At 45.8% G+C, this 12,280-nt stretch overlaps 1 protein-coding gene across 1 annotated transcript in view; it reads right to left on the bottom strand.

The window, feature by feature from the left end:
* PRMT8 (protein arginine methyltransferase 8) overlaps window positions 1-12,280 on the bottom strand; it is a 94,264-nt gene that overhangs the window by 10,147 nt on the left and 71,837 nt on the right. The window contains exons 6-7 of the mRNA XM_048509900.1: window positions 4,686-4,836; window positions 253-374 (exon numbers count right to left, since the gene is read on the bottom strand). Of these exons, the coding sequence (XP_048365857.1) occupies window positions 253-374; window positions 4,686-4,836 (273 nt within the window). The remainder of the gene's footprint in view (window positions 1-252; window positions 375-4,685; window positions 4,837-12,280) is intronic.

Below are 12,280 nucleotides of genomic sequence, written 5' to 3' on the forward strand. Positions count from 1 at the left end.
GACAGAATGACAGAGGGAAATGGTGGATCCATAATCAACTTAATCACAAAAATAGACACATACAGTCCTTGATATGTGATATATTCCTGAAGACTGGAAGATCCCAGAGTTAGCCAGATATTCACATGCTGCCATAAATGGATGTGTATGCCAACTGCTTTCAGGCATTTCAAACCAACTGGGTGTCCCTGTTTGTGATGAAACTTCCCAAATGGAAAATCTTTGAAATTCAAATAAGCCAAGCCAACTTACCACATTCTTTTCATTTTGTTTCATGGACAGTGTACCAAAGATTTCTTCCCCTCTTCTTACAGTCAGGTAGTCTTCCAAGTAGAATACAGTCTGCTTCCAGTGGGTATAAGGAGCATCTGGAGCTAAGGAAGACATTAATAGGGCTTGCAGACACAGCAACAAATGTTGAAGACCTTAGGTTGGATCTGGGCATTCTGCCAGCCTGCTTACTTGCCTGCTTTTGACTTCCTTCTTTAAGCAACCTCTGCATGTGCTCATCCATTCCTCATTTTGGGTTCCCAAACCAATTAGCATTTCATCACATAGAACATAAGAACATGAAAAGAGCTCTGCTGTATCAGACCAGTGGTCCATCTAGTCCAGCATCCTGTTTCACCCAGTGGTCAGCCAATTCCTCTGGACGTTCCCCATGCATAGAGCGCAAGGCTTTCCCCCCGATGTTATCTTCTGGCTACTGGGATTCAGAGGCTGAGTTCTCTTTAGTCATCCCTGCAAGTAGCCACTGATAGATCTCCCCTCCATGAATTTGTCTAATCCAGTTTTAAAGCAGTCTGTGCATGTGGTCAATGCCAATGTTCTCATTTTTAACTGTGGACATTGAAGCAGACAGAAAAGATGCAAATAGTCAAGGTAGAAAAGCTGATGAGAAAAAGCAGGATAGAATGAATTTTGCCAAGAGCTGTTCAATTCCCCTTTCAGTCTTCCTTCCCAGGAAATAAAAACAGCTTGCACGTTTCTGATTTATCTAATTCCAAAGTGTGCCCCTTACCTGTGGATACTTATTACTGCAGTTGGGGACACACTCATCCCAAACAGATATTTCTCCAAACTCAGGATTCTCTCCAGGTAAGGCCCTTGCTAGGCCCATGATCGTAAGTGGTGATTGGCAGGGGGGAGGGGAGAAGGATGTAACAACAACCTCAGCAGCAGAGTCTGGGAGCCTCACTGGGCCTGGTGTCAGCAGAGAAGCGGGGGGGGGGGGGGCAGGGAGAGGAAGCAACAGGCTCAGAAGCAGAGGATGGGAGCCTTGTTGGGCCCAGGATGGTTGATAGCAGCAATGGGCGATATGGGGTTCCCCCTGCAAGTTTTGCAGGCCCCCACTTGTCTTGAATTCTAATACAGAAGTCAGCCATATCTTTGGAAAATTAAATCTGTGACTAGAGCTGTGAACTGGCAAGACACATCTTCCTAAGAATGGGAAAAGAGTCTCATATTTGTAGAAAATTCGGAAATCTAAAAAAATACATTGTGGTTTTTTTAAATTTTTTGAAAAAGATGATAGGAGCACCTGTAGTCCACATAATGGCAGCTCTAGGCCTGGAAGCAACTTCTGGGTGATTTTATCCCACGCAACTTGCATTACTCAGCCAGGCTTGGCTGCTCGCTACTGTTCAACCAGCGCACCTCACGGAAGCCAGCATGGTGTAGCAGTAGAGCTTGAGAGTAAGGTCAGAGAGACCCTGGAAGACCCTATGGAAGAGGTTGGGGTGATTTTGTTGCAAGCACATACTTTCAGCCGCTGGCCCCTTCCGCACACACAAAATAATGCATTTTCAAACCACTTTCACAACTGTTTGCAAGTGGATTTTGCCATTCCGCACAGCTTCAAAGAGCACTGAAAGCAGTTTGAAAGTGCATTATTCTGCATGTGCGGAATGAGCCAGCCTAACCTTCCTCACAAAGTTGATGTGCAGATAAAAAGGAGGGGAGGAGACTTTGGTTCCCACTGATGGGAAAGATGGCGCTTTAAATGAAGGAAACAAACAATAAATATAGCTGAAGATGGGAGAAAGGTGAGAGGTGAGTTGGAGAAGGAGAGCATGAGGCAGGGAAAGAAAAGAGGATTGGCAGTTACCAGGAAGGTGGAAAAAGGAAAATGTGTGGGGAGGGAGATACAGGAGAAAGTGAGGTGCCACCCCACAAGTCCTTGATGAATCCCTCCAATGCAAGTGGGCTTAGCTCAGAAGCTGGCACCAGACATCTGGACCACCAGACATCTGGACCCGGGGGAGGGCGGTGTATAAGTGGAATTATAAATAAAATAAAAAAATAAAAAATTTTGCTAGGCAAACAGGACAGTGAAAGCAGAAGGCAGATTAAGGTAAATTGGGTTGGAACTCCAAGTTAGAAAATACCCCTCCAAAGCAGCCATTTCATGCAGGGGGAATTAGGGTTGCCAACCTCCAGGAAATGGCTGCTTTCAAGGGTGGACTTTGTGCCACTGTACCCTGCTGAAGCTGTTTCCTTCCCCAACCCTCAACTGCTCAAGTCTTCACCTCTAAATCTCTAGGAATTTCCCTACCTGGTGTTGGCAACTCTAAGACTCTGGGAGGTCTCCAGGCCCCACCTGGAGGTTGACAACCCTACAAGGAGAGAAGAAAGCAGGAAAAGGGAAGAGGCTATGGGGGCTTAGTTACCTGACTACACTGGCTCCAGGTCAAGACGCAGAGACCAGTGTAGCCCAGAAGCTCCTATGACCCACAAATGTAATTTTATTGAAGTTCCCAAATAGGTTTTGTCCCCTGATCTGCTCTGTTAAATATGTATTATGCTTCTTGTATTAGGTCTAGTATGCCCTGCTTAAGTTTAGCCTTGGTTAAGTTAAGTAAAATGTCATTTTAGGTAAACTGTATTGGAAAAATGTAATGGCTTAGAATGGTGAATATTAGAGGCACAAGGAAGTTGGCTCTGCTGGAAATTCAGATTCGAGAATAACACCCAGCCCGATTTCCTAGCTGAAACAAAGACCCTCTTTGGTTTTGCAAATCCTTGAGGATTTGATGACAGCGCCCAGGAGGGTCCCAGCTGTTGGAAGCGATCAATAGGCCGGGATGCGATCATTGGACCTGTTTTAAACTCTCTTTTATTACTGGACTGAGGCGCGGGAGCCTCAGGTCATAACTCAAGGAAACAGCCATCTGATAAAGTAGATAAGTGGGTGCGGTAGCAAGCCCACCCAGATTCCCTGAATGGACCTCCTCCGCTCTCCTTTCAGCACCATTGCGAAGTCTCGCGGGAAGACGCTTGACAGCGGGATTTCGTGATCCCATTCACAAAAGTTGAAATTGTATCTGTCTTTTGTATTGATGTTTCTTTATTGGTGTTCGGTAGGGGACCTACCCCCTACCTGCCCCCTTTGCCCCCTTTGATGTTTGTGTATAAAAGTTCTTGCGCTTGGCTAAGACAGCACGATTCTCCTGCCCGAGCTGTCACCACCGCTTCCGAATAAAATGCTTTGCCTTGAAGAAAACACCGGCTTCCTGCGCCTCAATACGTTGCTGAGCTGAAATACGTTGCTCAATACGTTGCTGAGCTGAGCTGAACCCGAGCAGCAGCGGTAACACTTGGAGAGGGAACAACGAGGTTTTTAGCGCCTTGGACTCCAGGCTACAGTATTTGATCGCTTGGACCCATTTCCTGGCTGGGGACAACGAATGGGTCGATTCCGAACATGTCCAAGCCTGTCAGAATCCCAAAAACTGAAACAAACTCATGTCAAAGAAGAGTAGTTTATTGAGTATTGAGATCTTCTCTGGTCAATGCCAGAACTAAGGTTTGCCCGCGCAAAACCTAGGAGTTAAAGCAGACTGCACCCCCCCCCCCATCGTGGGAATGCATGCCCAAAAGAGACTGTAAGTAAGATAACAGTGACCTTGGGCAGCACCTGGTACAGTATAACATCATACAGAAGACAGTTGAAAGTCAGTTAGAAATGCAATTAACCCATTCCTCCACCCTCAGCATACAGAAAGCAGCAAAAGCAAAATCCCCTTAATGACAGGCCTCCTGACAAAGCCCCTTGCTTGGTAAAGGGGTTTCACCGGGCTTACCCCGAATCCCACTTGAAGCAGGGGGGGGGGAGGGTCTTAAAGGGGTGGAGTGTCAGGGATTCAAAATGCCTGTCCAGTGTATCTTGATGTGCTTTGTTGGTATTGGCCCAGGATTTGCAATTGTTTTCCTGATTCCCTCTTCCCTTCCTAGCAATCTCCAGGCGCCAGCCCATCTTCAAAGAGGTGTGAACGGTTCCCAGGTTCTTTGTAGCTTTGTAGTAGAAACTGTAGTGGACATTTGGTGTGGGGCAAAACGGGGGGGAGGGATTAAAGGATATAAGTCCTGGATCTGAGCTCTCTAGCTCAGATCCTGCTTTACACCTGGAATAAACTGCTTTTGGACTTTCCTACAGTCTCTGTTATTTCCACGTTCGAGGGTCTGACAGGGTGTGTGTGTGGCAGGGGAGTTGAACCGGTAACTGAACAATTAGAATCCCACCACTGCACTTAGATTTATTGTTTCCACAATGAAAAAAGACTACAAGCCTCTTTTTTAAATGAGAACTGGGGATTCAGGAGTGTCGGGGTAGCATATTTCTGGGAATACTGTAGCCATATTCTTTCATATGAACATGAACATATGAAAACAGTACAAAAATTTACCTGTAGAAAATCCTGTTTTCTTGTGGCATTTTGTAAATTCTATATTAAAATAGGTAACCAAGGCGTGTACGTAGTCATTGCGCTGAACCTGGAGACAAAATGCAGACACAAATGCCAGGTCCTCAGGCTTCACTGTGTAAATATCCACTTCCTGTAAAGGAAGGAAAGCAGGGCATTTAGACAAATGTCTATCAATATTTTCATGACCAAATCTTAGGATATTTACACTTCTATAGAGCTGTAACCTTTCTATGAACCTGAAAAATCCCTCAGGCTAGCAAAAAAATCGGAAATCTTAAAAAAGAACAAAAATTGATTTTCTTTAACTGCAGGGCATAAGCCAAAGGGCAGGGTTGTTTCGTTTTTGGTCAGCCCCATTGAAATAAAGCTGAGAAAGGCATCATCGCAATTTACAGCACAGGGGAGGGCCAAAATGTACCACAGCCTGCTTTGGGATAAATTCAGGACAAAAATTAAAAGCAGCATATTCATTACATATCTCCACTGTTTCAAAAAATATATTTCAATAATATGTTTCAATAATATATTTAGAGTATTCTGTTCTCAAACCAGGGACCACTAATCTATATATCTGAATTCTCAACCTGCAGATACTTAATTCTGTGGATTGGGGACAGGCAGAGAGAAAAACAACATTGCTTAGCTGTAACTATTGTTCATTGAGGGGTCTTTATTGCTAAGGACTGTCATTCCACACTGTAACCTGTCATTCCAATCCCAGAGCACTTTGTCTTCTTAGTGTCAGCCCTGGCTCCCGCCTTGCCTGGCATTGGCTGTCCAGAGCCAAGGTCACACCTGGGCTTGCTGTTATCTATCGATGTTATCTGTCTATCTGTCTTTTCTATTCTAAGCCCTGTGCTTAGTAACATAGTGAATCAGGCATCCTCACTCAGCCCCCATCTGGGCCCCGGAGTGAAGCATGTCCTTGAAGCATGTGCACATGTCTGCTCACTCTCTGGAAGCAGCGGAAGGAGTAGCAGCAGAAAAGGAGGACTAGGCTGTGTGCTTGCTGAGAGGCAGGGCTTTGTTCAGGTCATGTGCTTGCTGGAAAATGGGGCTAATTGAGAGTTGGGTTTGCTATTAGCTCTGTTGCTTACTCTCTGGAAGCAGAGAAAGAGTAGCAGCAGAAGAGAGGAGTACTAAGCAGGGACGTAGGTATAGACTTTTTATGGAGGGGTACAGGGGCGGGGCCACTGCCCTGCCCTGGCCTCAGTGCTTATAAAAGCAGCTCTCTGAGGCCAAGGATGGCAGACTCCCCTGCCCCGCCATCCCCCACCCCCCACCAGCTGGGCTCCCAGCAGGCAGCCCCTTCTGCCCTCCCCTCTGGGCAGAGGCATAGCTAGGGAAAATGGATCCCCATGCAAAATCTGAGTTTTGCCCCCCCTATGGGCGGCATCTGTGATGCTGGAATCCACTTCCAAACAGCATCACTTTCAATGGTGTTTAAACTAGAGAGCCCAAATTCTCTTTTTAAATCCACCTTAAAGGGAGAATCTGGGATCCCCAGTTAAAACAACATTGAAAGTGATGCTGTTTTGGGGTGGATTATCCCCCACCCTGACACAGCCTCACTTTCAATGTTTTAACTGGGGACCTCAGATTCTCCCTTTAAATCCATGCCAAAGGGAGAATCTGGAAAAACTTAGGGGGTGCCTGCTGTCAGGAATGAAATTGTTAAGATAGCAGCACCAAACTTTCATGGTATCTTTAGGTGCCTCTCCTGATGACACCACCCAGGTTTGGTGAAGTTTGGTCCAGGGGGTCCAAAGTTATGGACCCTCAAAGGTGTAGCCCCATCTTCTATTAGCTCCCACTGGAAACAATGTGGGATGGGGCACAGCCTTTGGGAGTCCATAACTTTGGACCCCCTGAACCAAACCTCACCAAACCTAGGTAGTATCATCAGGAGAGTCTCCCAAAAAATTCCTGAAATTTTGGTGCTGCTAGCCTAAAAATTTTGGCCCTGCAGGCCAAAAACAAAAAACTTAAAACATACCAAAAAACACAAACATAGGGCGGAGCTTTAGACATGTAATGGGGGGTTGAACCCGAGACACCCCCCCCCTTACCTACATCCTTGTGTGGTACCTACCCACCCCTCTGTGGCAGCTACATGACTGGGAAACCAGGATGGCGGTCTAAAGGACTTCCAGCTCTCAGGTTTAAAAAGGACATGTATAAGAAATGGAAAAGGGGGGAAATCGTTAAAGAGGAATTCAAACCAACAAGCAGGATGTGTAGGGAGAAAGTCAGAAAAGATAAAGCTCACAATGAGCTGAGGTTTGCCAGAGAGGTTTAAAATGAACAAAAAAGGCTTTTTGGGTTATGTCCATAGCAAAAGGAAGTAAAATTCTCCACTTCGTGGAGAAAATGGCAAAATGCTAACAGGGCTTGGAGAAAAGGCAGAACTACTCAACACCTTCTTTGCCTCAGCCTTTTCCAAAAAAGGAATCGGTGCTCATCCAGGGGAAAATGAAACAGAAGATACAGTAAGAGAAATTCAGCACAGAATAAATAAAGAGGTAGTGCAGGAACACCTGGCTACTTTAAACGAATTCAAATCTCCAGGGCCTGATGAATCCCTAGCAGAAGTAATCTCAGAACCACTTGCTATAATCTTTGAGAACACCTGGAGAACAGGAGAAGTCCCAGTGGACTGGAAGGGGGCTAATGTTATCCCCAACTTCAAAAAGGGGGGAAAGGAGGACCCTAATAATTACTATCCAGTCAGCCTGACATCAATACCAGCAAAGATTCTGGAGAAGATTGTTAAACAGGCAGTCTGTCAGCACATAGAAGGGAATACTGTGATCACAAAAAGTCAGCATGGGTTTCTGAAAAACAAGTCATGCCAGACTAATCTTATCTCTTTTTTTGATAAGAGTGACAAGCTTGATAGATGAAGGGAATTCTGTGGACGTAGCATACCTTGATTTTAGTGAAGCTTTTCACAAGATCCCCTATGACATTCTTGCAAGCAAGCTGGTAAAATGTGGGCTAGGCAAAGCTACTGTTTGATGGATTTGTATAGTATAGTAAAGATGCTCTATTAGACAACAATGCAGTTGCCACCCTGAAATACTCCCCATGGTTCTCTCGAGTTAAAAAGTACAAAGTTATGCCCAATATCTTACAAATCTCAAGGATGCAAACCTAAGAAAATCATTCACATCCCTGAGATTTCAGTCGTTTAAATCAGAATATTTACGGGGGAGATATGCCAGAACACCAAGAGAGTTACGAGTTTAAACTACAAGAGATGTAGTTTAAAGCAGTGTGAGGACATAATACATCACACACTCTACTGCCCTTTTTATGCTGTTATCCGTACCAAATATATCAATGACATCCTGATAGGCCTGACAGGCAATGTTGAGGAGAAGGTTTGCTTTCTTATGACTGATGTTTTTCCTGAGATTACAACTAAAGTAGCGGCTTTTATGTTTCTAGCAGCAAAAATTAGAGAAAACTTAACTAAAGCTCCAACTTTAAAAGCTATGTTGTAACATAGGTGGCCAAATGCCCTCATAGTTTCAACTTGACTTTGTCTTAATTATATAATTAAATATATTATTACTTTGTTGATGTATTTCAATGCCATACAATTATTCTATTTGTATGTCAAGCTTATATAATAGCCTCTTTTTGGATTTTAATGCTTTGTATAAATCTCATATCGAGTTTTAATTCCTATGTAAACCCTTGGGAGTTGGGTTAGGGTTGAAGTCTTATTTATGTGTGTATGGCCCATGGCTAATAAACATGAATTTGAATCAATACTCAAGAGGACAGAGTCAAAATTCAAAATGACCTGGACAGATCAGAGAGCTGGGCCAAAACAAACAAAATTAATTTCAACTGAGATAAATGTAAGATACTACACTTAGGCCGAAAAAATGAAATGCACAGATATAGGATGGGTGACACCTGGCTTGACAACACTACATGCGCAAGGGATCTGGGAGTCTTAGTAGACCACAAATTGAACATGAGTCAGCAGTGTGATGCAGTGGCAAAGAAAGCCAATGCAATTCTGGGCTGTATCCATAGGAGTATAGTGTCCAAATCGGGGGATGTAATTGTACCTCTCTATTCTGCATTGGTTAGACCTCACCTGGAATATTGTGTACAGTTCTGGGCACCGCAATTCAAGAAGGATATTGACAAGCTGGATTGGGTCCAGAAGGAGGGCAACAAAAATGATAAAAGGTCTGGATCCCATGCCCTACGAGGAGAGACTTAGGGAGCTGAGTATGTTTAGTTTGGGGAAGAGAAGGTTAAGGAGTGAAATGTTAGCCATATTTAGATATCTGAAGGGATGTCATGTTGGTGAGGGAGCAAGCTTGTTTTGTGCTGCTCCAGAGACTAGGATACGGAGTAATGGATTCAAGGTGAAGGAAAAGAGATGCCGCCTAAACATCAGGAAAAACTTCCCAACTGTGAGGGCTGTTTGTCAGTGGGATGCACTACCTCAGAGTGTGGTGGAGTCTCCTTCTTTGGAGGTTTTTAAAGAGAGGCTTGATGGCCATCTGTAAGGAGTGCTTTGAATTACCAATCCAAATCGGGACCGCTGTCCAGGTTGTCATGACAGCTGGTTCTTCAGTCTTCTCACCCTGTGCTACGGGTGGCAAGTGGTCTTGCTCTGGGACCACAGCTCCTTGGAGCTACTGGTGGACTGTCATACGACCCTTTAACGTTGTCCAATCCTAGGATTGACATTTCGGCCGTCTGGCCTCCTTTTGTGACTCGTGATCACCAGTTAAGCACTCTACCTATAGACTCTCGCATTCCAGACTCTCGCTGGGGGTCCTTTGTTGGATTTACCGGTGCCAACAGATCCTTCACTGCTGAACCTGGGTGGAGCCCACTCGACACAGATCTTGGATTATAAACAAATGAGTGTTCGTTTTTCAACTGATTTCCCCAGAGGTGCTTGGCCAAAATCAACCGCTAGCTTCCTCCAGCACGAACGCCTCTGTATCAAACTTGACGTGAGTTGGGGGTTGCGGCTCTCTGAGGTCCTGGTGTGGCCACCATCTCGGTCAGACTTGGAGGGGTCTGACAGAACCGGCCGCAAAGAATTGGAGTTGCAATTAGCATGCAGGTTTGGCTGGAAAAAATGGAGGCTAGAGCGCAAGAGGCTGAGGCTAAAGTGTTAGAATACAGGCGGCAAAGTTCTGCTTCGCAGTCGATGAGCCGTGCTTCCATCAGTCGACCCGTGCAGATCTCACCTCTGGCTACTCTGACCTACCAAGACCAGATGACTCAGAGTGCTCCCGTCTGGAGTGCTCCTATTCAACAACTGATTCCACACATAATCCCCAGGGCCCATAGTACCTTCGCTCCACAACAAATGCCCTCTCAGCAGCAACAAGTACCGCAGGTGGGCATGCCCTATCCGTATTTACAGCAAGCACCGATAGTACCTGCGATTCGTCCTAAATTGTCGGTACATTTTGATGGCAAGCCTCGGAATCGTCCTTACTTCTTGATTCAGGTAGATACCCACATGCATGACTTCGGCCGTTACTATTGCAATGATGGTGAATGGGTTAGGGATGTGGTCACTACATTTGAGGGTGATGCGGCAGAATGGTATGTGGAGCTCTTTGGCCGGGGTGCTCCGGAACCCACCTCATTACCCCTCTTTCTGATGGCCCTCCATGAACTTTTTGAACAATCCCATATGGATGAACAGGTTAAACGGGACATTGGAAATCTCAAGCAAGTCTCCTTGTCTTTTGCAGAATACTTCAGCAAATTTCATGCTTTGGCCAGCCAGATCTCTGATTGGCCTGCTCAAATGTTTGCTATTGCCTTCTCAGAAGGTCTCAACCCGAAGTTGCAGGAATGGGTTCTCATGAGAGGCGAGCCAACGTGCTTAGCCGAATGGATCACTATGGCAGCGGATGCTGATGTTCGGCTTCGGCGCTTCAAAGTACCGGAATCCAAACCTGTTGGACCTCGACGTACTGCACCTCCACCTCATAAGCCTGCGGTGCCAGCAGTTCAACCGCCTGTGGAAACCCTCTCTACTCGGAGTCGACATCTGGGGTTGTGCCTGTATTGCGGAGAGCCTGGCCACATGGCTGCAGCTTGCCCAGCTAAACCAGGGCACCCAAATCATCGGCCAAGCCTTCTCAGTCTGCTAAGGCTCCAACAGCAAAGCCCCCAAGCACCAGGAAGGGTACCTCTAAGGTGGCTACTGTACCTGAAAATGAATCAGCTGCCTATGATGCAGATGACTCTGCTAGAGAGAGTTGGGTTTGTGAGAGTTGGGTTTGTGAGAGGCGTGATGACCGCATGGTGACTTGCCTGCCTGGTGCGAAGGTTGCAGATGTCACCCTTCATCTAGATAGGCTGTTAGACAGTGCTGGGGGGGGGGAGTCAGCAGTTGTGGTCCACATTGGCATCAACGACGTTGGGAAATGTAGCCAGGAGGTTCTGGAAGCTAAATTTAGGCTGCTAGGTAACAGGTTGAAGTCCAGGACCCCCAAGGTGGCATTCTCAGAAATGCTACCTGTTCCACTCGCAGGGCGAGCTAGTCAAGCGGAGATACAGGGTCTCAATGAGTGGATGAGAAGGTGGTGTAAGGCAGAGGGTTTCAGGGACAAGGCAGGCCTGTACAAAAGGGACGGGCTTCATCTTAACCAAAGAGGAACCAGGCTGCTGGCGCTCAACATTAAAAAGGTGGCAGAACAGCTTTTAAACTGAGCCCTGGGGGAAAGCCGACAGGAGCTGAGATGACTTCGGTTCAGAATACAGTATCTATGGGGATGCAGATAGAGAGGGAGGTTTTTCTAAATCAACCACATATAAGTAAGGAATATAGCAATGTGCATGTGACAAGGGATAGTGTCTACAAAAGACTAGAGGGTAAAGTACATAAATCCCAGGTTAAGGACAGAGACAGGGTATACAGGTGCTCTTTAACCTATTCATAAATGACCTGGAAGTAGGGGTGGGTAGCATGGTGGCCAAGTTTGCAGATGATACCAAATTATGTAGGATTGGTGAGAACATGAAAGGATTAGCGAAGAGCTCCAAAGCGGACCTTGATAAAGTGGGTGAGTGGGCTCAGAAATGGCAAATGCAGTTCAATGTAGCAAAATGTAAAGTGATGCACATAGGGGCAAAAAATCCAAACTTCACATACACGCTACAGGGGTCAGTGCTATCAGTCACAGACCAGGAAAGGGATTTGGGCGTCTTAGTTGATAGTTCCATGGCAATGTCAACTCAATGCATGGCAGCTGTGAAAAAGGCAAACTCTATGCTGGGGATAATTAGGAAAGGAGTTGATAATAAAACTGCAAAGATTGTCACGCCCTTATATAAAGCAGTGGTGCGACCGCACTTGGAGTACTGTGTCCAGTTCTGGTCACCACATCTCAAAAAGGATATTGAAGAGATAGAAAAAGTGCAGAGAAGGGCAACAAGGATGATTGAGGGACTGGAGCACCTTCCTTATGAGGAGAGGCTGCAGCATTTGGGACTCTTTAGTTTGGAGAGGAGACGTCTGAGGGGGGATATGATTGAAGTCTATAAAATTATGCATGGAGTAGAAAATGTTG

Source organism: Sphaerodactylus townsendi, linkage group LG10 (genome assembly GCF_021028975.2).
Source record: "Sphaerodactylus townsendi isolate TG3544 linkage group LG10, MPM_Stown_v2.3, whole genome shotgun sequence".
NCBI lineage: Eukaryota > Metazoa > Chordata > Lepidosauria > Squamata > Sphaerodactylidae > Sphaerodactylus > Sphaerodactylus townsendi.